We start from the raw sequence: 26,517 nt of genomic DNA, 5'->3' as shown, positions 1-26,517 counted from the left end.
TTCTCTCTGGGTAACCTCCTCTTCTCTCCGCCTCATCCACACTAGGAGCTATCACCGGGCATAAGGCAAGTTATCTTATGCTAGTCTGATTCTCTGGATTTAAAGAGGGTCACCTCTGGAGTGTGCCCTTCCATTCACTCTTTGTCCTCTCACAAGTTTGCTTCAATAGAAAGGTGGAGCCTGGGCCCTGCAAGATGGAGCATGGTGATCCTAATTCTTAGGCCAGTGCTGTGTCTCCTGGGAATTCTGGCCCCTTCCTGACCCTTAGGCTCCCAGTGAAAGATTGTTAGTCTTGGAAACTAGGCCCTTTTCCCTCAAACAGCAGAAGACAGAAATAGGATTGGGGTTAAATCCAGGAAAATGAGCAAGCAAAGAAAATGATCCAAGATTCATAATCTGGTGAGTACTGGAAAGAAATTCTAATTCTACCCTTATTTTCAGAATACATTTTGAAGACAGACATGCAGACCTTGTCTGTGCCCCATTAAACCTAGGAGAACACACTAATAGGAAGATTCTACTCACCTATTTTTTCCAAATTATGGTATATTAGTTGGTGAAATTTGGTTTTAGCATTACTGTTTCCGTGATTCGTTTGGATTCTGACATCATTTCTTCTTGACACTATTGGTCTTGTCCATTTGAGAGACAAGTACATACATATAGTAAAGTAATTTAAGGAATATTGGGTTTGTAATTAAAAGACTGGGTAGGAAACCTTGCTCTATCATTTAATTGGTATTTTTTTTAAACCCTGGCTAATTCAGAACTTAATCTGTCTGAACCTCAGTTTCCTCCTTCATGTGAAAGTGCCTGGCATAATACCTGGCACATTGTGGTTGCTCAATATGTGTTTATTGGATGTGAAAGCAGGAAGGACAGCTTGTTTTTCAGAATGTTGCAGATAAGTAATTCTGGAATCCTCTAGATCTGAGCAGTTCTTTTCTATCTCATTTCCAACTTAATGTGTTCATTCCATTAAATGAGGTTTTTGGCTAGAGAGCCCAAGGCTAAAGATGAAGGGGGAGGAAAAGAGAAGGCTGAGTGATTAGTGTGAAGGCAGACTAACTCAGTCTCGGGGGGCTACCTCCATGTATTTTGCCCTCCTCACTTTAAGTCTTTGTGTCCTCTGCCCCATAGCCCACAGCTATTAATAACTCCCTTTACCCAGTGTGGCATTGTGGCAGGTGGGCCACCTGTATATATAAAAAGAACGTGACTGTCAGATCCACTTGTGTTGATGTGCAGGTAGTAAGACTGAGGGTGAGGCTGGCATAACAGATTTAATCACATCTTATGGAAGCAGGACCAGATGTTATATGTAGGTCAATCAAAGAATTTCTCACAACAGATAGGCGAAGTACGAGAGAATGCATCTAATTTTTAAAGTTCTATTTGTAGATGTATTTTGGTAAGAAGAGTTTCTTTTGGACACTCAGGGGTAACTTGCTGGTTGTATCTGGGATACCATATTGTGCTAATTGAACAGAATTGTCACTCGTGAAAGTTGCATTATTGTCGCAAATAGAACTGTCTTTGCATGTAATAAAACACATGCAGAGATGCAGCATGGCATTATGCTTGTATTGTGAGTATGTGTAAGAGTTTGGAGAGTTAATATTTAGTTCAAGTCTAATTACAATCATTAATTTCTATGGTTTCCAGACTGCAGTCTTGCAATGATCTGGGGTGGACTTCACTTCCATTTCACTCTCATTCTCTTCCTGTTTGTATGTCCTTTTTCATTGTGCTATTTCCCCCTCTAGATTCTCAAATCAAGAGGGAAGCTAAACTTTTTAATATGCTAACAGAAAGTCAGAAGCAACTGAGAAGAAAAACAAAAAAGAAATGATAACCACAAGTAAGGCAATAATTGTTTTAATTAGAGCGCCGCCTAAAGAGATTTGGCATTGTAGCTATGTGTAAACTACAGGCAAGTTATGTACATATTTTCCAATCGTCAAATAGAGTTATCAGAATAACAATTTCACAACTTCACTGGACCCTTGATTCTAATGCCCTGAATTTAGTAATACATGGCACTAAAGAAAGAACTTCAAATCTGCCAGCTATTTATTCATTGTCTGAATTAGCTTTGTATAAAAATGAAGTTAAATGTTTTGTTTAAAAGATAAGTGACAACACAGCAAAAGAAAATTAGCCCTGCTGAAGGACTGTAGGGGAGGTACATCTTCCCTACATGACCCATGGAACACAATTGCTCAGGCAGGTGCTGCGAATATGAACTTGAGCACTGGAGCAGGAGTCTTGGGTAGGAGCGGAGCCTTTAAAAATAGTTGGAGAAACAATGGCATGAAAGGATAGGCACGTGGGATAATGCTTTTTATACTTAAGGATTTGACAGTACAGTTAAGAAAAGAATCAGTAGCCAACATATATATTTTAACACAGTGAGAAAACTGTCTAGATGTAGTTGAAAGGGACAGAGTACTGGTCACATTGTATAGAAATGGTCAGGAACATTCTTCTAATAGTCAGATGGGTTACAATCTAACTCATTGGAAGAGTCATCTGAGAAGGTTTTGGCATCTAGGCACGCCTTTTCTCCACTTGCCACAGAGTGGGTAGGCAAAATCGTGTGGTGTGAATATTAACTGCAGGGAGAAAAATGATGCAGACAGGAATATTTTTCTCACAAGTGAGTATGAACATCTAATATGAGTGCTTTGGTGGGCTTGTGTGGTAAGCTTTCCTGTGTGGGCTTTCATGGGTATGTGGGTAAGCCTCGTGTGTATACCTTAAAAATTCTAGACTCATTTGGTATATTCCAAATGCCTCTAGCCAAACGGTAATCGTTTTAAAGAGCTTATTGTACAAACAGCTGGAAAACCATTTATTGAGTGAGCCTCACCACACTATACATTTATTTCCTTGTTCCAGCATCCAATTCATTGGACTCTTAGGTGTTAATAAGCCTAGCATCTTCAAACTATCTATGCACAAATAAAACTGATGGTAAGAACCTTGTTCAGAAAATGCAATAGAAGGTCACATTGTATCCAAAGGTGAGTGCTCTGTAATAAGTATGATATCCAGGTGCAAGGCTATAAACGTGGATTTGAGTCATTGGGTGTAGCTATGTTTGGCCATGTGCCTACAGTTGAGGGTGGCCCACCATGAGCAGTTCTGTGTGGTGACATGTGCCCACAGGGCTTTAAATGACTTCCTTCAGTATGTATTCGTGGGTGTGTAGTGTGGTTTCTGGGCAGAGCTCACAAGTTTGAGCTGGCTGCTGGCTGACACTTTCTTCCACTTATACTATGGTAAGACAGATTATGCTCACAGAACCTACTCCCAGAGGGCCAAACTTGTTTAACTGGCTGTTCCCTGAATGAAAATAATTACGTCTGATAATGCCCTGAAAAGGAAGTAGGAGGAAAGGAAAATAAGAAGAATGGCAATGAGAAATTTTCAAATAGCTTTAGAATTCTCCTCCCTGAGCTAAAGCTTTGTTTTTAAGAGCTTCTCCTTTGCTCTGTCCTCTCAAGGCTCTGTTTCTTGCCCAACTACTGTTGCTTTTCCTTCCATGTGGTCCTGTGGAATTGTGGAAACTTTCTCAACTACCGTTCACCGTGCCTTTTTGGCTTGCAAACTAGATGAGATGGACTTTGCTATCTTATTATTCATTGACCTCATAGATCCCTTGCTATGCACAAACCCGCAGATAAGAATCTTCCTCTCCTCGCTGCAATTTTCCTCCTTCTGGCTATTCCTCTGTTTACCTGGGCTTCTGTCAACCAGCCGCACATCTGTTTCTCTTACGAGTTGTAGGGGAATTGTTTAACTCTCCCCCTCCCCTGCCCCCAAGCTCATGGAGCTCCAGGAGTAGTAAAAAGGGTTCTTGGCTAGAGCTGGGAGCTTTCTTTACACATGTGTTTCAGGCACTAAGAGACTCTGCCTCAATGAGTAACATTGTGGTTGTGGCTATCAATAATAAAACACAACATGTAATAGAAGACAGCATAATATGGCTAATGTAACACATGTACAATATAGCGTATCATATAAGCTACAATTCTGATTTTTAAAATTTTACCTTGTTTTCAAATCACTAAACTAGATCACATATTTAGGATACCTAGACAGTGGAAAATCAGCATATTTTGTTTCATATCAATCAGAATTAAAGAAGTAGGCTTTGCAGATCATAGAAGGAGGGAAGACTCTTGTTAACCAAAGGAAAAATAAACTTTGTAGGTATATGGAAGAGTGGTAACATCAGTTCTATTCAGAAAGAGCGAGCCAGGTTTTTGGAGGTGTAATTTCAAATATTTGCTGATTATATAGAATTAAAGGTGGCAGTCAAGAATATCTGTCCAGGTAAACAAGAATCTAGTAACTATAGTCTATTTGGAGAATTGGGAACTGAATAAATGAAGAAGGATGGGATGGGAGAAAGATTTTTATGGTATACCATTTTGTATTTTTCTTTTTGAACCATATGAATATATTTCCTTCCTGTTTAAGAGAGAAAGAAGATGGCTTGCTTTTGACACTTCCTTCAATCTATATATTGGTAAGAGTGAGTGCCTGTGTTTATCTAAATATGATGGGCAGAGGAAGCTCATAGGAGCTCTGAGAGCTGCAGAATTAAATAGTTTTTATTGATAGATGCTGTCTGTTCATTGGTTGTGAGAATGAAGTGGGGGGATGTTTCAGAGAAAGAAAGCAAATGTATAGCTCATCTCTCTTGAAATCTGTCAACTATTTATTCATTATCTGAATGAACTTTTTTTAAAAATGAAATTAAATGTTTTGTTTAAAAAATAAGTGACAACACAGCAAAAGAAAATTAGCCCTGCTGAAGGACTGTAGGAGAGGTAGATCTTTCCCACATAACCCATGGACCACAAATTCTCAGACAGGTGCTGTGAACATGAACTTGGGTATTGTAGCAGGAGTCTTGCGTAGGAGAGGAGCCTTTAAAATAACTCAAGAGATAACAGCATGAAAAGATAAGATCAGATCAGGGCTGTACTTGCTGTATAATAGAAAAGAAAAAAATGCCAGGAAAAAAAAATGTTCTTCCAGCTTGAAAATCAGGTAGATGGATAGAGATGCATTGATGGCTCAGAGAGTTCCAGGTAGGCATGTACTTAATAACTAGTGATCTGTAAAAATATTTTAAAATTCTGAGTGTGCTCTGTTTTATTTTTTCAGAGCGACTAAATCCTTGGGAATTATTCTCAGCCATGCTCTGTGCATTCTCTGTGGGTCAAGCATAGAAGTGGACAGCTGTCTGGCAATGGGAGATGAGAAGGGCATGACACGAAAGCTACTGGAATGCAGTCTCAGTGACAAATTGTGTGGTAAGTATGGATACCACAGATGTCTATCCTCTGATTTTAGGATGATGGAGGCTAAGATCTGAATAGATTCTAGGATAAAGGTGATTTGATTTCTAGCAGAAATGAAGAGGACAATGGCCACTAGAGGTTATTGTCTATGAAGGGGAGCAAGTGCCAGAGATCCAGATGTACTGCTTCCTCCATCTCAATAGGAAAAATGATAGACGAGACCATGAGCACACTTGATGAGCTAAGAAACAGGGACATTGGGGTTTCTGATTAAACAGTTGCTTCCAATAGTGGTTCTACTGAATGGAAGTAGAAGGGAAGAAGGAAGAGATGATCACTTCATGTATGATGAGCTGAGGACTAGTGGGTAGAGGAAGTTGTGTGGACAAGTTAGGCTGCTTCTTCATTCTCTTCTTTTCCTGCTTGATTTCTTACCCAGTTGTCCAGGAGCATCAGTATGAAATCATCATCATCCCAACCCTCCTGGTTGGCGTGTTCCTCATCCTTCTTGGGGTCATCCTGTGGCTTTTTATCAGAGAACAAAGAGCTCAACAACAGTCTTCTGGACTCCGAGGTAAGGCTCAAACTGGGGCTGGGCAGAGGCTCAGAGAAGATGCAGATTCCAGAAAATAAGATCCACATCTAAAAGTCTCTGCAATGGGAAAGGAGATATGGGTCCCCTCCTATGGAGTTGAAAGGGAGGTGACCTCCTCTCTAGGAAGTCATGAGTAGAATCTCAATATATGCTTTTTACCTGAAAGAAGGTTAGGCAAGAGGCCTCATGTGGCCTGTTTCTGTCTTCTTTGTCCTATTGCAATATCAAATCTTTGGCCATATGACTATCTATGGATTGGGGAGGAAGACCTAGTGGGTAAAGCCCAAGGCTTTGTTACCAGCCTTGAAGGATGACATTTTACTGTATAAAACATTTTAACCCTACTCTGTGCCCCTGAAATATATGATGAAAAGGGTTATCCTTCATAATAGTCTTTGAAGCATTAGGTAGGAGATAATAACATGCTGCTCTGGAGTATCACTGAGCATAAAATGAAAGAGAATCATTTCATACATGAAACTAAGAGTAAAAAGAAGGAAAAGAAATCCTGACTGTGATATGAAACTCTATAGTGACCGATCCCTAATCCCTTCCTAAATTTTATCCCAATTCTCTTATAATTCACTCTTACAGAAAAATTTCTCAAAGATGTTGTCTAAACTCACTCTCACTCTTCTAATTTTCACAATCTCTTTTAAACATACTAAAATAAGGCATTTATCCTCACCACTCCATCAAGACAATTCTTTCCAAGATCACTATTGACAGCTATGCTGAGTCCTTATCTTATTTGACCTGTCAAAAGGATTTGAAGCAATTTTGGACTTCCTCTTTCTTGAAACACTTTTTTTTTTCTTTTAAATCTACAGTCACTTCCTAAATGATCTCATTTTCAGTCTTATGGATTCAAATGCTTTCTCTATTCTGATTATAGTCCCCTTTGAACTCCAGATTCTTATATTAAATGATCTACTTTGCGGTTTGGATGTAATACACATCTCGTATGTAATATGTCCAAAATGAAGTTGCTGAAATTCCCTCACAAATGTCCTCCCCCAATAGTCTTCCCTCTTTTAGGAAATAGCAAGCCTAGACTTCCATGTATTCAACCTAAAATTGTGAAGATGTCCTCGACTCCTCTTTCTCTCACACTCCATATCCAATCCTTTAGCAAATCCTGTTAACTGTCTTCAAAATAAACCCAAGCCACTCTCACCTCTCAAAGATCATTGTAGTATACTCCTAACTGGTTTCTCTGCTTCTGCCCCTATCCCTTTATGGCCTATTCTCCTCAAAGAAGCAGAATAGTTCTTTTAAGGCACTGGTCAGTCCTGTCAGTTCTCTGCTTGAACCTGCCCCAGTAGCTTCCCATCTTAGAATGAAAAAAGACAAAATTCTTTCAATGGCCTTACATGATCTGGGCCCTCACTGGCCTCATCTCCCATAACTCTCCAATTATCCCACTTCTTTCCAGCTGCACTGACTTTATTATTCTTCCTCAAATATGCCAAGTATACTCCTTCCTCAATACCTTTTCACTTCTTGTTCCCTTTGTCTATAATATCCTTCATAATAGCAGTATGGTTTGCTCTCTAATTGCTTCCAGGTACTTCTCAAATGTCATCTTATCAGAAAGGCCTTTCCTGACCTTCAAACATAAAATAGCATCACTGATGTTTCTTATTCCCCTATTTTCCTCCATAATGCACATCACCTGGTATATTATTATAGGTTCCTCTCTCCTACCACTAGAAAGTAATCTTCATAAAAATCCAGATTTTTCCTATATGCCTAGAATGGTGCCTGGCATCTAGGAGGTCATATTTGTTGAATGAATGGATGAATTAATGAATGAATAGAGATTTAATAAGAAAAATGAATCTTTCTTTTCCAGTGGAGAAAAGTTAGCTAAGAAAGTACCAAAAGACTTTTTTGACTGAGACTCTAGGAAACATGGAATAATTTGACTTTGGGGGCAATTTGAGGGAGGAAGAATAACCATAGCTTACTTAGAGTTGAGTAGTTATCCATACCTCCCCTCCAACTTTGGAAGCCATTTGATTGACTTAAATGATAGTCCCCACTGGCAGTTACCACCACCTTCAGGTATCTGTGGTTTGAGTGCTTATATAGAACTTCCTTAATTAGCTCCCTACTACACTTATACTGAACTGTAATCCTGAGGAAAACAGAAAGGAAATATCATTGCCACTCCCTAGAGGTCCATCTTGAGTTGTATTAGAAGTCTTGAGATTATTATAAAAGTTGTAAAAGGTTGATATTGACGCTGGTTCATAGAGAAGCATCAGAAGGTATCCCCACATCGGCCAGAGAAAAAATTACTAAAGAAGTTTCCTTGCCAATTTATTCCAGGCTCTGCTTTCCTGGAGTCCCTAGGGTAGGGAAAAGATGGTTGGTATCATCTCTTTGTTCTAGGCATTGCCCCCATGCCTCCATCAAGAAGCCTAAGCTGGGAAGCAGCAGGACATGGAGAAAGTGTGTTTGTGCCACTTAAGGAGACATCGTTGGAAAGCCTTCTACAAACTACCACACATGCCCTAACTAAGCTGCAAGTGCCCCGGGAGCAACTCTCTGATATTCTGGAGAAGATCTACAATGGTAGTTATGCAACCATCTATCGAACCAAGATGTACACTGGGGACCCTGCTAAGCCCAAGAGTGTTGTCCTCAAGGCTTTAAAAGGTAAAAGAAGAAGTGTCAGACGTCCCTTCTCCGTTTTACTTTTCCACTGTGAGCCCCTAAAAGTGAATAATGCTAACAGGCGTTGCAGACATTAAGATGTTAATCAACTGATAGTTATGGTCATAATTGTGTGCAGAATAAGAAGGGAATAGAAAGTGAAAACTCAAAACAGAAATGTCCTTCATGGGGTCTTTCCCTAGCTCAGCCTTGCCTATCGAGGCTGTTAGAACTGATTTTTTCATACTGGTTACTAGTTGGATCAGGATTTTGAGGTCATTTCTTCATTATTTGATGTCTTTCTTTGATACTGTATTTCTTTTTTTTTTCTTTTTTTGCTGATACTTATGATATAGACTAGTAATGATGGATACGTAAAACAGAACGAGGATAGGAGAAGCAAGAACATTAATCAAAAGGCTTAGACAGTGATAATACTTTAGTGTGAACAGAACATTTGTCTATTTAGGTAGAGGAAAGCCTATCCACTTCTAAGACCTATGATTCTATATTACCTTTGACAAAAGATCAATGGCATTGAGGATCGTCTTCTAATTTGTTCCCTTTCTATTTACTTTTTGTCTATCTACACTCACTCCACTTTGGAGCCTTGAGGCTTGTCATCTCAGGTTGCTTTCTGCCTCATGCCTCCCATTTTAATGGTGATGCTCTGACTGCTCACAGCTCATAGCTCTTCTGTCCTCCACAGAACCAGCTGGCCTCCAAGAGGTGCAGGATTTCTTAGGGCGAATCCAATTCTATCAGTACCTGGGGAAGCACAAGAACCTGGTACAGCTGGAAGGGTGCTGCACAGAAGAACTGCCACTCTATATGGTATTGGAGGATGTGGCCCAAGGGGACCTGCTCAGCTTTCTCTGGACCTGTCGCCGGGTGAGCAGTAGGGTAGAGGTGTTAGGAAGGAAAACCTTGACCTGACTGAATAGCTGTTCACATGTCTATTAGCCTGACAAATGACAAAGTGGAGACATAATAGCGTAAGAGAAGGATTGAGTATCACCGTCCAACAGAACGTTTTATGAGAGAAATGTTCTATATCTGCTCTGTCCAATATGGTAGCCACTAATAACATGTGGCTATGGAGCTCTTGAAATGTGGTTGATGTGACTGAGAAAGAGAATTTTTAATTTTATTTAATTTTAAATAATATACATTTAAATAGCCACATGTGGCTAATGGCTACCATATTGGGCAGTGCAGATTTAAACTATGGACTTTAGTCTCCACCTCCTACTAGCTATGTGACTTTGGGCAAGTCACCTCTCTGAGTATGAGTTTTCTGAATCTGTAAAATGAGAATAATAATAAATTATTATTAAAATTAAAAGAAATTATGTATGTAAAAACATAGCAGTGATTGGTACACAGGAAAAACTCAAAATGGTAGCTGTTATAATGATAATTACATAACAACATAACCATTGTTAGTACTGATTATAATTTTGTTGTTAGTGTTAAGTGTGTCTTCCATTCTGTGACATCACCCTAGTATGCCGGGGCTGACTTGAGGAGAAATTCAGCTTGTAAGTTTTTGTACTTCAAACTCATATTTTAAAAAATTAAGATGTTCAGAAATTTCCGGGCCAAAGTGCAAGTCCTTTTTCTTGCAATTTCCATACTTCTTTATATACTCTTCTTTCTGAAGTGCTACATGTCTCCCTAGTTGGTTCCTCACTTGCTAATGAACAACATTAATCAAACCTAAATATGCTGATTACTTTACTACTGAATGTGTATGAAAATGGGACCCTGTTAATGTCTTCCATTTGGTGATACAAATAGGACAATGTACAAGTCTTTAGGCATTTTAAATCTTTTAAAGAGGTTATCTATCTGCAACTTGTTCTGTGCTCTAACCTCATTAGCTTCTATTTTTCAAAACTACAATGCTTCTCTATTTTAGATTATCTTCACATGCTTTTCTCATTACACCAAACTTCTCCCTTCTGTTCTTTCTTTGTATAGTCAGTGTCCACTCATCCTTCCGATCTCACCAAAAGCTTTCCTTGCTCCTCCGACTGAATCACCTCTTTCCCCCCATTATATGCTCTCTTTAACGTTTCTTTCATGGTGCATATAGATATATAACCATATATTTATATACGAATATTAGATTCTAATTCACATGTGTTTGCCACATGTTAAGCTTCAGAAGGCAGCATCCATTTATTTTCTATTTTTTTTTTTTTTTTGCTTGAGGAAGATTAATCCTGAGCTAACATGTGTGCCAATCTTCCTCCACTTCACATGTGAGTCACTGCCACAGCATGGCTGATGAGTGGTGTAGGTCCACACCTGGGATCTGAACCCACAAACCTGGGTCGCTGAAGTGGAGTATGCCAAACTTAACCACTATGCCACAGGGCCGGTCCCATATTTTGCTCAGTCTTGTATTCTGAGTTCCTAAGATGGAATCTGGCACATAGTAGGCATTTAGTCAAGATGTGTTGAGTTAATATGCTTAATTAATCTCTCTCTCTCTCACACACACACACACACGCACTGCCTCAGGAAAATTACTGCTTTATGCAGTGAATAATCTTATATATACTTGTCTTTCTTACCTGCTATTCTGTTCTTTATTCACTCTGCTATTCATCTACACTATTGTTTTTTCAGTCCAATAAATCATTGTACTTCTTTGCATATCTGAGAATATCTCATATCATTCTGTCCTTGCATCTTATAGTCTCTATGTTTTGTATCTTTTCCTTAGCTTTGATATCTGCACTTAAGACTATATCTGCCACTATTTTTTTTTTAAAGATTGGCACCTGAGCTAACATCTGTTGCCAATCTTCTTTTTTTTTTTCCTTCTTCTTCTCCCCAAAGAACCCCCAGTACACAGTTGTATATTCTAGTTGGGAGTGCCTCTGGTTGTGCTATGTGGGACGCCGCCTAAGCATGGCTTGATGAGTGGCACCATGTCTGCACCCAGGATCCAAACCGGCGAAACCCTGGGCCGCCAAAGCGGAGTGCCTGAACTTAACCACTTGGCCACAGGGCTGGCCTCTCTGCCACTTTTTTTTTTTTTTTTCAAATCTGTTTATGTCTTTTTGACATAATGCTTTTTTTTCTGTCTCTTTAGGATGTGATGACCATGGAGGGCCTTCTTTATGATCTCACAGAAAAACAAGTATATTACATTGGGAAACAGGTCCTTTCAGCTTTGGTAAGGCTGGGAAAAATGACAACAGATGATGGGGATTTTTCTTTTTAGCCTGGTATTTGATGTCATATTTCTCATATTTATATTCCCAAGAGAGGTATATATTTTAAGAAAATCAGATGGAAGTTAGGGGACAGAGGCTCAAACACTGATAAATTATTTTCAGTTCTTTCTTTATGAAATTGTTTAGATAATATACTATAAGATTGGTAATTTTAGGCAGAAAGTAGTCAACTTAGGGTTTTTAGAAGGAACAGGAAGAGTTTTAAAAGGTTTCTCAGTCTTAAAGTTCAAACACAAGGGCCAAGAGCTGTATGTCCATTTACTTGATACTCTTACTTCCCCATGTACACTAATACTAATAGATGTGAAAGAGGCCAATAGGGAAGCAAGTTTGGAGAAGATATGGGAAGAGAAACTGAATGGGTGAAAAGCTACAGAACCAGAAGGAAGTATACAATTTTATACCTGAAAAATAAGACATACTAGTTCAGAACATGTTTTGTTGGAGACTAGCTTTGATACTGAATGTGATGGGAAAAAACATATACTTTAAAAAAGAACAGGGAACAAGTGGGAGAAGAAGAATAAGAAGGGGTAACAGTGAGATCATTCCCTCATTTTAAACCAATTTAAATGAACAGGTAAGAGAAAGAACTCAGGGTTTGATAAAAAATTTACCTTTACCAGAATGACTCAGGAAATTTAAATGACTATGTCTATGAAATTATTTAGGTGATTGTGTTTAAAATAGCATTTGCTATAGAAAATCTGGGCTCTATGAAGCTACTACTTTAAGTATTTGATATATCTTGCCACCTTGAGATGTGAAATATACCATGGATCTAAATGGAATCAGGGGAATCTTAGAAAAAGAAGCATTGAGGTGAGAAAAGAGCAGTAGTCATAGTTGAAGATCCCATGGAACAAGGGAGAGAGCACATAATATAAATTAATATTACTGACAGTGTATGGAGGGCCTAGTTGGTATGTGCCTTGATAAAGTTAAGGTGTCAGGATTCAGCCTACATTGTATTCTGAACCATAATTGCAGAGGTGCCCCATAGGGATGCATCGATCACATTGATGCATTCTTTAGGGACCTAAGTTACGAGTTACAAGGCAATATCATACTATTTTTTCTTCCTTTTAAAAAACTCAAAGTCAATACATTTTTTTAACTTCTCATTATAGTATAACTTCTTTGTTCTGAAACCTTTGCAGAGACAGAAAACTGCTAGTTACTGTTTCCTTCATCATCAATGATTGGAAATTACTACCCTGACCTTTTATTTTTTCATACTATTCTTGTTTAGTAATCATAGACCTTAATCTCTAGCTCTTCAGTCATGTATAGCTTTTCAACTTCTCCTTATGCCTTGAATAGCTTGATGTCAGGGGAAATGGCTCCAGCAAATCTATGTCATCAGGTGCAATGGTTTTCAAATGTTTTGTTGGCTGTGCTAGAATCATTTTGATATTTCTTAAAAATATAGACTACCAGGTTCCTCTTCTTGGATTTTGGTTAAGTAAATCTGGGTGAAAATCTTATGTTTTAAAAAACTCTCAGGTAATTCTGATTTGAAGCCTGGCTTGAGAATTATTAACAGAATTTGCAGTGCTTCCTGTGAATTAGAATATCTAGTTCTGGTCACTACCACTTAATAACTGTGTGGCCTTGTGTAATCATTTAGATTTATCTAAAAGATACTTCCCTAACTCACCTCATCTAGTTATTTTAGGGACAAAATGAGATGACATAAAGCTCCACATAAATTCATTATTATGACACCCAGTTTTGCTACTATGTATCACCTTGTTTGGGGGCCTGCTGCTAGAAACTTGAAACCTACTTTCTTTTCCAGTGTCTAGCTGCATCCTACCTGAGAGGAATGTGAAATCAGGCAGGGGTCAGGGCTTGACACAGGGTAGGTGATTATACTTTCCAAACCCAGTACTAATGTTAGTTGGATTATTTGTTCAGTTTGATAGTCCTAAACACAATGCAAAAATGTCTATTCATTATCATGACTTGGAAGTAATATGTCATTATTAATGAGACTTGTTGAGAGTGGAAAATGTCCTTGTCTTTTTGAGGATTTCTAGGACTGCTTCTCCTTGTGTGTGACCCAAGTTGTGACCTCAGACAGCTGATCCATCTTTGATCTTATGTTGACAGGCATTTCTCCAGGATAAGCAACTGTTCCATGGGGATGTGGCAGCCAGGAATATCCTGATCCAATGTGATCTTACTGCTAAGCTCTGTGGGCTGGGCCTGGCTTATGAAGTCTACACTCAAGGGGCCCTCTCCTCTACTCACACTGTACCTCTCAAGTGGCTCGCCCCAGAACGGCTTCTGCTGAGACCAGCTGACATCAGAGGAGACATGTATGGTTTGTTCCTGGCCTTTGTATTTCTTCCCTTATTGACCTAGGTGTCTTCTAGTCCCTGGACATGACCACATCTGTTGTCAGTTATGCCTACAAATGAAATCTCCACTTAAAAGTCAGACAGCCTCTCAAGCGGAAACGTGTGTGATGTGACAGAGCTCATATCTGGCATCTGGCTGCAATCCCTTTTAGTACCTTTTGAAGTAGTCCTTCTGCATTAGATTAGTGGCCTTAATTAGGATAGTAAAAAGAAAAATGAAGATTATTCACACCAATATCTGAGGAGTTAATCTAGTAGAGTCCCTTTTATCTGAAGGAGGTGGGTTCACTTAATCAAAAATTCACTAAAACCAGGAATTTTTAAAATAAAAAGAAATATACATCGTGCAAATAATTTATTTTAACTTAAAATACATGTGGATATTTATTTATCAATCTTTGGGAGGAAGGCCAAGGCCTTTTTTATAAGTATAGACCTGCTAAATGAAGTTATATGTTGTACTTCTTGTATAAATACCATCCATAATGAATTATTTTAAGTTTCAGTTTGGGATGATTGTAAGTAGAGAAAGAAACTTGAAAACAATCGTGAAGCAATTTGACTGTGGACACTTTGTGTTATTTTTCCCAGTTTTCTACAGTTGTCTTACCCACACAATTTGACAACACTTTCTTTTTAGCACCTTATTTTTATGGAATATTTTCAAAGCATTCAACCTAGTTTTCAAGGAACAAATACTTCTTTGCATTTATATTTAATCAGCTTACATAATATTTAATTGCTTACCTAATTGCAGTTACACATATGATTGGCATAAACAGCACTGTAATGAATCACAACTGACTTTTGGTAACCATATAATTCAGTTGTTCAGAGGACATAGATGTAATATAGAATATCTTACTAGCCATGAATGTCACGAGCAGCAGAGGAAATTTAGAACAGCAGTTAATGTGGTGAGTCAGTTAAGAGACTTCCGTTGCTGCTTCACTGACATCTGCTTTTCAATAAAGGTCTGGGTATAATAAGCTTAACTGGGAAATACTGCTCATTTAATGATGATATTATAGAACACTGAAATATACATCTCTCAAATCATATTGCTTAAGCAAATACATATTCCAATTATGTATAAAGCTTACTCTGTTAATATTTTTCCCAGGCTTGGGCAATTAGATCTACTGAGGAAATAATCAATAAATGATAAATCTCGCTGGGCCTTGTGCTGAGAATAAAGCCTGGAATTTCAGCGGGAAGGAATGGAAAGGATAAAAAAGATGTAGAGGGGAATTTCTTTATGTTTGGGTGAATGAGTTTGAGTATTTGCATAAACACACACAATTTAGCAAATAATAGTAAAAATCTATTAATCTGAAATATAGAAGAATAGAAGACATAAATCCAGTACTCACAGAGATTAGACTCTAGGGGGATTGGACAGAAATGCTTTCTAATGGCAATATTATTTTGCTTGTTTTATCAGACACCCTTGATTCCCCTTTATTGCATTCTTTATGGGGTTCTTACTGAAGGCCTCTGATATTTATTTATTCACTTTATTAATTAAATTTATTTTTTATTGAGTTAACATTGGTTTATAACATTATATAAATTTCAGATGTATATCATTATATTTTGATTTCTGTGTAGATTACATCATGTTCATCATCCAAAGACTAATTATCATCCATCACCATACACAGGTTGAAGGCCTCTGATATTTAAATGTGCCCTCTTTAGGAAAGACAGAGATAGAATTTAAGTAAATGGCTTTGTTTCTTTTACAGCTGGTCCTTTGGAATCCTGCTCTATGAGATGGTAACTCTAGGTGAGGAGGATCCCCAAAGTAGTATGTACCCTGTGTGCAAATATGCACGTATGTTTATTGGGTGGTAGATGACAAATGCTATGAGAAGGGGTTTCAGTACAATCTCTGAAGTTTGAACTGGGCTGACATGGAATCCAAGCCTGATTTCTGAAATAGTCTTATAAAGTCATGATTGTCTCCCTATCCCATTTCCTCCCTCCCTCTCCTTTTAACTTCCTTTTGTTTTCTTTCTCCTTCTTTCTTTTCCCCAATACTTTACCAAGTCCAAAGGATGTTTGAAATCCAAAGAATGATTCCAAGAGTGATCTTACATGAACATAAAAATGTTGTCTTTAGACTTATTAATCATTTGGTGAGAAACTACAGCACCTTCCCACATTTGGGGAGTGGAGGGCAAGTCTTATTTCTCAGTTTGCTTTATTTTGTTGCTTTCCTAAAGACTCAACAGTCTCCTAAAGTATCAGTTTTTTTCCCCCAAAACACCTTTTTTCCAAAATTCTTTAAGTTATATCTTTACTTGATCACCAGGGAGCAGCTGTATTGTATCTAGTATTTTTCCTATGGCTATACGTTTTGCAGGCAATTAGCTCAGATGGATGGAGAGAAGTGTTAGTTACAGTTCATATTCTAGAGGACCCTAAAGTTCTCTTGCTACTGTCATTCCTTCCATACAAACAGGGGCACCACCATATCCTGAAGTCCCTCCTACCAACATTCTACAGCATCTACAAAGAAGGAAGATCATGAAGAGACCCAGTAGTTGCACACACACTATGTAAGTGGCTTTTAAAGGCCTACTCTTTCTCATTCCAAATGCTTTTTGCTCCCCATCAATCATGCCCTTTTCAAAGTGGCCAAGATGATCCCCAGCTGTCCTTTATGTGGTAATGTACAGCTTTAGACCAAATCTATGCAGTGAAACATGTCTGCTCATATATCATATACATACATCATACACACACACACACACACAGTGTTGGGGAAGCTACTGAGAACTAAATTAGGAATCTAAGTTTGATAAAGTTCAGTTCCTCTGGAAGCTTTCACAATAAGTAAGAAGCCAACCAAATCCAATGCAAGTACAATAGTGTTTTATTTGCCTAAATAGTCTCAGTCAGATACTGCCAGTTGCAGTTCTAATATAGCTGCCATAAAATACATTGCATTAGAGTTACTCACTGGCTCTTATTTAATATTTAACTTTTAAAAATTACTGACTATCTGTTTTCCCAGCTCTGAGCACATTAGAAGCCAACCACAAGAAGGGGGAAGGAAAAAATTAGCAAGACAGAAAAAGGACTATTCAATATTGTCAGCAGTAATGTCAGTTGGTGAACCAATGTAGAGGCAGAAAATGAAAAAATTAAAAATTGCACACAGGGAATGGATAAAGAAGACGCATACACAATGGAATAGTACTCAGCTGTAAGAAAGAATGAAATCTTGCCATTTGCAATAACATGGATGGACTTTGAGGTTATCATGCTAAGTGAAATAAGTCAGATGGAGAAAGAGAAATACTGTATAATTTCTCTTCTATGTGGAATCTAAGAAACAAAATGAACAAATAAAACAAAACTCATAGATACAGACAACAGATTTGTGGTTGGCAAAGGGGAGGAGGCTTGGAGGCTGGGCAAAATGAGTGAAGGGGATCAAAAAGTGCAAACTTCCAGTTATAAAATAAATTAAGTCATGGGGATATAATGTACAGCATGATGACTATAGTCAATAATATAGTATTGCATATTTGAAAGTTGCTAAGAGAGTAGATCTTGAAAGTTATCCTGACAAGAAAAAAGAAAAATATAACTTGGTATGGTGACAGATGGTAACTTGACTTATTGTGGTGATCATTTCATAATGTATACAAATATCAAATCATTATTTTGTATACCTAAAACTAATGTAATATTATGTCAAGTATACTTCAATACTTGTTATACTTCAATTACACACAGAATTTTAAAACCAATAAAGTACAAAAAGGAATTGTTATAGAACATTTAAAAAGGTTAAATTATTTATAAGAAGGCAGGAGAGAATATAATAATATTAATATAGATTTCTATTAAAATTGTTACCATTTTGTAAATTTTTCATCATTGAAAGGGTAAATTTCTAGCACCTGGGTTTCCCAATAATAAAGTTACTGTATTGAACATATTATAAATGTTAAATATCATAACTGTATATTTATATGTGTATATGTATATACACACATACACATATATATCCACTCACACACAGAGTATAGTGATACTGGCTGGGTATACTAGAATGAAATTGCTGACAAATATTTTTTGTAGGCTTTCTATGTGTGAAAGACTATCCTTGATATGGGGCAACACAACTGATAAAGTACCTGATCTTGAAGAACTTATCATTTGGATGAGGAGATATCTGAAACATGAAAATCAACACAAAGTAGGAGGCAACAAGTAGAATGATTAAAAGCTCAGATTCATCTCATAGAGTCAAAAACACACATGTTTAGTCCTAGTCCTGCTGCTTTACTGTACACTATTTACTTATCTTAAAATAGATATAATGATAATCCTACCCCAAAGTTATTGTGAAGCTAAAATGAAATAATGCAGGTTAAGTTCCTCTGCCATGACTGATGGAATAAGTTCTTGGTAAATGTTAGCAGTGTTATTGAAGTAGCATCTTTTTCAAAGTCTCAGGGTACAGCACTAAAGTCTGAGGGAAGAAGCACAGTGTGGGCTGAGCTTTATAAGGGAAGGTTTCATAGAGGAATTGAGCCTTAAACCTGTAGGAAATGATGATCATGGAGATGATATTTAAGGAATTGGGAATAGCATGAGCAAAGACAGGGTTGGGTGTTCATGACCACATCTAGGGCATAGCAAGACACTGGCTGGAGGAGATGGTTTCAATTAGGCAAGGCCTATGTGGTAGAGAAGCCAGTGGGAAACCACTGTAGGTTTTTGAACAGAGATGAGACATGATGAACAGTGTTTGAAAACAGACTACATTATAAATTCTTGGTAAACTGGATTGAAGAAAAGAGACAGATTAAAGGTAGTAAATACTTTTATCTAGATTAAGGCAATTTCCTGGAGAAGCTAAATAATAAAGGAGGGAAATGACCTGGCTTAATGGAAGGAAACATCTAATTACATTATCCAAAATTATTATGAATCATATTATTCCATAACTTCTTATTTTCCTGGCTGTAATGTAGCTTGTACTGGTAGATAAGTTATAGCAATGGTCTGGAATGCTGCAAGTTAGTAATATCTAAAGATAAGAACACAACTTCTGAAAGAGTTTTTGGCATAGAATGAAAAAAACCCTGTTTTGTCATACTGATTGTAGTTTGAGAAATCTTCAGTCATTTCTATTATAAAAAGGGTCCTGTTGAGAAGATGATATTAAGAGACTTAGTATTAAGAGGAGGACAAGGAATATTATTCTCTGGGAAGAATATGAGACAGGACAATGAGAAGTAGATTAAAGAACTACAGGGTGTTTTTGTTAAGGTTTGCTGGGAAAGGAGACATGTTCCTCAACATTTCCCTTGTCAAGGAGTCAGTTTCTCGTTTCCCTTTCAGGTATAGTCTTATGAAGTCCTGCTGGCGCTGGAGTGAGGACAGCCGTCCCTCACTTAGAGAGCTAGACTCACGCCTCGAAACTGCTGCTCGAACTGCAGATGACAAGGCTGTGTTGCAAGTACCAGAGTTGGTAGTGCCTGAACTGTATGCAGCTGTAGCAGGCATCAGTGTGGAGAGCCTCTCCTACAGCTACAGCATCCTTTGAAGATCCCAGGACAAGAAACATTTATGAGTGATCGTAAACTCTTGGAACCAATTCCTCCAAGAGCAGAGAATAGACTTTCTAGTGGGACATAAAGAGAGAAATGGGACATGGATCTTGGATCTTCCCCTACATATTCCCTAGATACCTGAAATGATGCTGGATGAGGCTCTACATACCATATGACCTTGAGACTGAGAAATACAGTTTCATTTCTGCTGTACCAATCCTAAAGACCCAGGGTAGAAATGGTGGGTAATGTCATTGCAAAGGAGGTTTTAGAAATCTGCAGTATTTGTTGAAGCATGGCACAAATAAGCAGGTCCCTCCAACCACAGGCTAGCTTCCTCCTGAAGCATGCTTTTATCTCAACTATTAGAAGGTCCAGAGAAATTGGAATCAAATGAGGGAATAGAAAGCCAGTAAAGAAGTTGATGAAAAAGTAAATTAAAGGTTTTATTTGCTAAGGAGTATAGATGTGGACCAAGTTCATCCTTCAAAAAGAAAGAGGAGGAAGTACATAAACTTCTTCAGTTCTGGTCTCTTCATGCAGGGCTGGAGGAGAATAATGAAGGAATACTTCTGAGTTTTCTATTGGCTATAGATAAGAGAAAGATGGTCCCTTTTATCTAATTCTGAGAGAGTGGTACCCTGTTGGTACTACTTTTAACTAGAAGCTGGAGGGGTCAGTTCATGATAAAGAACATTCAATATGTATTGTTCATTGGCTAGCTTCCTGGTCTCCATAAGACTATGGAAACTGAGCCTAAGAGTCAGTTTGGTCAGCGATGAATATACTATGTGTGTATTTAATAAATAGGAACTGTGGAAACCAAGCAAGAATGCTTAGTAAGCCAGAATGTCTTTAACAAGGGCTAAAAAAGGATACATACTGAGATGGAAAGATGGTAGCTTCTGATTTTCAATTATGTACTGATGTACTGTGAAACATTTCATTAAATTAATATTTATTGAGTGAAAGTAGGCTTTTTTGGTATACGGCTGCCAAAATCTCTACAATAGAGAGGATAAAAATAATTAAATGGAAATTAATGTTAATAGAAAAATTCAAGAGACAATCTACATTGTCACAAAAGGGATTCCTCATGTGTAAAATGGGGATAATATCTACCTCACAGGGTTGTTGTGAGGATTGAATGAGAGTATGTCTTTGTACAGTATTTGGCACATATTATGTGCTCAATAAATGTCAGTTTCCTTTCTTTTCCCCTTCCTATCCTAGAAGCTTTCATATCTTTTTAATTTAAAATCTACTATGGCCAAGAAGAGAAGCTCAGTCTGTCAGTCACACTGCAAAGCAGACATGGCTAGAGATGATGGTGTGGTGCAAGTACCACATGACTAAAATGATAAAGTCATCATTTTTGTGTGAGCTTCTGGATGATGACAGTGGTCTCCTACTATTTCAAAATACTGAAATATCATGATGATGACAATTCAGTAGAATGTGTGATCTGTGATATTAAAGAATACTCTGGGAGGGACATTTACGGCTGCTGTAGGAAAGATGACTGGCAATTAAAGTTTTGTAGAAGTCAGATTCCTGATGGAGTCGTGATGAGTCATCCAACTGAACAATGATCCTTGCACTGAGGGAATACCATAAGGACCAATCAGGATTTAAATGGGTGGTAAGCGGCAGTAGGGAGGAGGGAGGTGGAGTGGCTTGGCACAAAATGATAAAGTCCTGTGGAATTTCATTGTTGCTTCTTGGCTGTTCATTGAAGTCAAATTTATAAAATATTTATTTATTCAACTATTTTTTAAAAGTTGTGTGTTAAGGCCATCTGTGCCAGACACTGTGTAGGTGTTAGATAACAGAAACAGCTTTTGATTACAGTCTAGAAAGTAAGAGATTATATACATATTTGTGTGGGTATTTGTTAATCACAAATTGTGGTAAGGGCTATGAAGGAAAAGTAGAGGACAGTAGAAGGGAGTATAAAGTGAGGCCCACCCTGAAGAAATGGCATTAAAGCTGAGACCTTAGAGATGGGTAAGAAGGCCTCACAAAGAGTGAGGAGAAGAGCCTTCCAGGAGAAGGACTGTGTGTGTGAAAACTCTGAGGCAAGAAAAAAGCATAGTTTATTTGAAGAACAGCAAGGAGGTAGGTGGGGTGGGGGCAGAGTAGGAGGAAAGTGACGCATAATGAAACAGAGCATTGCTCTTCCATACTATGTGTTAACATTAGTTTTGGTAGGTGGGGAAGAAGCAGACATTTGCTATTTTAAATTTTTACCATAATTTTGTTTTTCTGGATATAGCTCTGGAAAACTGAATACAGTAATCATTTATTCTAAGAAAACTCAGTCTTTTCCCTCACGTGGCCAGGGTTTTTCCAAAAGGTGGATTATATTTCTGGTATCTTTGATTTATCAGCTAAACTCGATATTTCCAAGCTAATGAATGGAAAAGAGAATTGAAATATTTACCATTTAATCATGTTGAATCCCGATTAGGATTTGCTTTATTGCTTTGATTTCCCCCTCCCCCAATCTTGTTTTTCCAATGTATTTGTTTTCTTAAAAAAAAATTCCCGCACAGCTGGGAACTGAGCAAATACCCACCTGGATACAGTGTCCAGTTGAAACTTGACAATGTAGTTTAACTTAGAATAGTGTGAACTAGTAGTTTTCAAATCATACTTATACAGAACAGTGTTTTTCATGCTAGATTTAGGTATTTTGTTGTTAAAATTGAATAATACAGATTTTTTTCACCATTTTTAAAGAAAAAGTAAGTTAATGGGTAGAATTTTCTTAATCTTAACCTTGCTGTAATAGTTTTTATGAAATTTTTGCTTTACTATAAGTTATTAAAACAAATAAATAGGTAGCAAATACATTGGAAGACTGGGAGGATAGCTTATTATGCTTAATTTAGTGGACTGTTTTTATTTGTTTTGGACATAAATATTAGTGTTTATGCTATTTGTTAGAAGCATATAATATTGTCATATGCTTGAAAAGATTATTAGTTTGAATAATGGAATTAAATATGTCATCATGTCATAATAATCTAGCAATAGCTCCAAGTGCTCACCATATATGAACATATCTGAGAGATAATGGTGTGGAAATTTTGGTGTTTCTGCATGATGGTGGTTCTCTTATTAAAAAAGTAATGCCACTGACTGGTTAAAAAGACATGTACAGTTAAAAACTCCATAGAAAAATCTATTATAGAAGAGAGGAGAGAAAGCTGGGTGGATGGAATAAAGACTGAAATAGACCATTTCATTCTGACATTTAAAAAAATTTTAAATTACCTTAGAATGTTGTTTTAGACCATAAAATACTCTTGATTTACTACTCTGATCCATTTAATGGAACAAGATAGACCTCACAGCTTTTGTTCTGTAAATACAAAATCAAAACTATTCAAAAGCTACTGATAAAAGAATGAAAACAAAAAAATATCTTCTCTAGTGTTTATCACAGGAAAGTCAGAACATTTTTCTGAAAATTATAATTAAAATTATTTGATAATTTTAAATAGACAAAGGCAAAAAAATAGAACAGCCATGAGAGATCAAAGGAAGAGAGAATTTTAGACACAGGAAAAATCAGCAGAACATTTTAAAGGATGAAGTTAACAATTATAAGAAAGAATCATCTCTGACCCTAGCCCTCTGACTTGATTATCACCATGAAGCTGAAAGCAATAAACTTTTAAAAACTCTAGTGGGGAACCATTATTTTGTCAATGAATATTATGTACTTGATTAAATCACTAAGCCCTAATTTCAGCTGAAGTTGGAAATGTTTACTTCTTTTTTTTATTGTGGAACATTGTTTTATAACATTATATAAATTTCAGGTATACATCATTATATTTCGACTTCTGTGAAGATTACATCATGTTCATCACCCAAAGACTACAATCTATCACCACACACATGTGCCTAATCAGCCCTTTCACCATCCTTCCTCCCTCCTTCCCCTCTGGTAACCACCAATCCAATCTCTGTCTCTATGTGTTTGTTTATTGTTGTTTCTATCTTCTATTTATGAGTAAGATCTACAGTATTTGACTTTCTCCCTCTGACTTATTTCGCTTAGCATAATACCCTCAAGGTCCATCCATGTTTTCACAAATGGCCAGATTTCAATTTTTTATGGCCAAGTAGTATTCCATTGTGTATATATACCTCATCTCCTTTATCCATTCAGCCCTTCATGGGCACTTAGGTTGCTTCCAAGTCTTGGCTATTGTGAATATTGCTGCAATGCATACAGGGTTGCATGTATCTTTACACATTTGTGTTTTCATGTTCTTTGGATAAATACCCAGCAGTGAAATAGCTGGATCATATGGTAGTTCCATTGTTAATATTTTGAGGAATCTCCATACTCTTTTCTATAGTGGCTGTACCAGTTTACACTGCCACCAGCAGTGTATGAGTGTTCCCTTTTCTCCACATCTTCTCCAAAACTTGTTATTTCCTGTCTTGTTAATTATAGACATTCTGACAGGAGTGAAGTGATATCTCATTGTAGTTTTGACTTGCATTTCCCTGATAATTAGTGATGTTGAATATATTTTCATGTGCCTGTTGGCCATCTGTATGTCTTCTTTGGAGAAATATCTGTTCAGATCTTTTGCCCATGTATTAATTGGGTTGTTAGTTTTCTTGTTGTTGAGTTGTGTGAGTTCTTTATATATTTTGGATATTAACTCCCTATCAGAGATATGGTTTGCAAATATCTTCCTCCAGTTGTTAGGTTGCCTTTTCATTTTGTTGATGGTTTCCTTTGCTGTGCAGAAGCTTTTTAGTATGATCTAGTCCCATTTGTTTATTTTATTGTCATTTCCCTTGCCTGGTCAGACATGGTACTTGAAAATATGCTGCTAAGACCAATGTCAAAGAGCATACTGCCTATCTTTTCTTCTAGAAGTTTCATGGTTTCAGGTCTTACATTCACGTTTTTAATCCACTTTGAGTTAATTTTTGTGTATGGTGTAAGACAATGGTCTACTTTCATTCTTTTGCATGTGGCTGTCCAGTTTTCCCAAAAACACGTTTATTGAAGAGAGTTTCCTTTCTCCATTGTATGTTCTTGGCTCCTTTGTTGAAGATTAACTCTCCATAGATGTATGGGCTTATTTCTGGGCTCTCAATTCTGTTCCATTGATCTCACTGTCTGTTTTTGTGCCAGTACCATGCTGTTTTGATTACTATACCTTTATAGTATATTTTGAAATCAAGGAGTGTGATACCACCAGCTTCGTTATCTTCTCTCAGGATTGCATTGGCTATTTGGTGTCTTTGGTTGTTCTATATGAATTTTAAGATTCTTTGTTCTATTTCTGTGAAAAATGTCATTAGAACTTTGATAGGGATTGCACTGAATCTGTAGATTGCTTTAGGAAGGAGGGGCATTTTAACTATGTTAATTCTTTCAATCCAAGAGCATGGAATATCTTTCCAATTCTTTGTGTCTTTTTCAATTTCTTTCAACAATGTTTTATAGTTTTCAGTTTAAAGTCTTTCACCTCCTTGGTTAAATTTATTCCTAGTCATTTTATTCATTTTGTTGCAATTACAAATGTGATTGTATTCTTAACTTCCGTTTCTGCTACTTTTTTGTTACTGTATAGAAACACAACTGATTTTTGTATGTTGGTTTGTATCCTGCAACTTTACCATATTCATTAATTATTTCTAACAGTTCTTTAGTGGATTCTTTAGTATTTTCTATATATAAAATCGTGTCATCTACAAATAGTAACAGTCTCACTGCTTCCTTCTAATTTGGTTCACTTTTATTTCTTTTTCTTGCCTGATTGCTCTGGCTAGGACTTCCAATATTATGTTAAATAAGAGTGGTGAAAGTGGGCATCCTTGTCTGGTTCCTGTTCTTAGAGGCATAGCTTTCAGTTGTTCTCCATTGAGAATGATATTAGCTGTGGGTTTGTCATTTATGGCCTTTATTATGTTGAGGTACTTCTCTTCTATACCCATTTTTTTCAGTGTTTTATCATAAATGGATGCTGTATCTTGTCAAATGCTTTCTCCACATCTATTGAGATGATTATGTGATTTTTATTCTTCATTTTGTTAATGTCACTGGTGTATAACACTGATTGATTTGCAGATGTTGAATCATCCTTGCATCCCTGGAATAAATCCCACTTGATCATGGTGTATGATCTTTTTAAAGTATTCAATTTGCTAGTATTTTGTGGAGGATTTTTGCATCAATGTTCATCAATGATATTGGCCTGTAATTTTTTTGTGTGTTGTCCTTGTCTTGTTTTGGTATCAGGATAATGTTGGCTTTGTAGAATGAGTTAAGAAGCTTCCCATCCTCTTCAATGCTTTGGAAGAGTTTAGAAGGATAGGTATTAAGTTTTCTTTGAATGTTTGGTAGAATTCACTAGAGAAGCCATCTAGTACTGGACTTTTATGTTTTGGGAGGTTTTTGATTACTGTTTTGATCTCCTTACTGGTGATTGGTCTACTGAAATTCTCTATTTCTTCTTGATTCAGTTTTGGAAGGTTGTATGATTCTAAGAATTTATCCATTTTTTCTAGATTATCCAATTTGTTGGTGTATAGCTTTGACAGTATTCCTTTATAATCTTTTGTATTTCTGAGGTGTCCATTGTAATTTCTCCTCTTTCATTTCTGATTTTATTTATTTGAAGCTTCTCTGTTTTTCTTAGTGAGTCTGGCTGAAGGTTTGTTAATTTTGTTTATCTTTTCAAAGAACATGTTCTTAGTTTCATTGAT

General features: G+C 37.1%; 1 protein-coding gene across 7 annotated transcripts in view; it reads left to right on the top strand.

Annotated features, from left to right (window-relative positions):
• STYK1 (serine/threonine/tyrosine kinase 1) overlaps positions 1–23,524 on the top strand; it is a 40,210-nt gene extending 16,686 nt beyond the window's left edge. For 4 of the 7 annotated variants that reach the window (XM_070619102.1, XM_070619098.1, XM_008526038.2 and 1 more), the window contains 9 exons: positions 5,182–5,330; positions 5,758–5,892; positions 8,311–8,577; positions 9,284–9,465; positions 11,681–11,764; positions 13,941–14,149; positions 15,940–15,980; positions 16,659–16,755; positions 19,559–20,997. In XM_070619102.1, the coding sequence (XP_070475203.1) occupies positions 5,267–5,330; positions 5,758–5,892; positions 8,311–8,577; positions 9,284–9,465; positions 11,681–11,764; positions 13,941–14,149; positions 15,940–15,980; positions 16,659–16,755; positions 19,559–19,763 (1,284 nt within the window). In that variant the 5' untranslated portion in view covers positions 5,182–5,266 and the 3' untranslated portion in view covers positions 19,764–20,997. Of the gene's footprint in view, positions 1–4,488; positions 4,538–5,181; positions 5,331–5,757; positions 5,893–8,310; positions 8,578–9,283; positions 9,466–11,680; positions 11,765–13,940; positions 14,150–15,939; positions 15,981–16,658; positions 16,756–19,558 lie in introns of all 7 variants that reach the window. The other 3 variants (XM_070619101.1, XM_070619099.1, XM_070619096.1) reach the window with 3 other exon arrangements.
• The last annotated feature ends 2,993 nt before the right edge of the window (positions 23,525–26,517 follow it).

This window comes from Equus przewalskii, chromosome 5, assembly GCF_037783145.1.
Source record: "Equus przewalskii isolate Varuska chromosome 5, EquPr2, whole genome shotgun sequence".
NCBI classification, from domain to species: domain Eukaryota; kingdom Metazoa; phylum Chordata; class Mammalia; order Perissodactyla; family Equidae; genus Equus; species Equus przewalskii.
The sequence above is the reverse complement of the archived record's forward strand: the minus strand, read 5'-3'. Positions and strand labels throughout refer to the sequence as shown.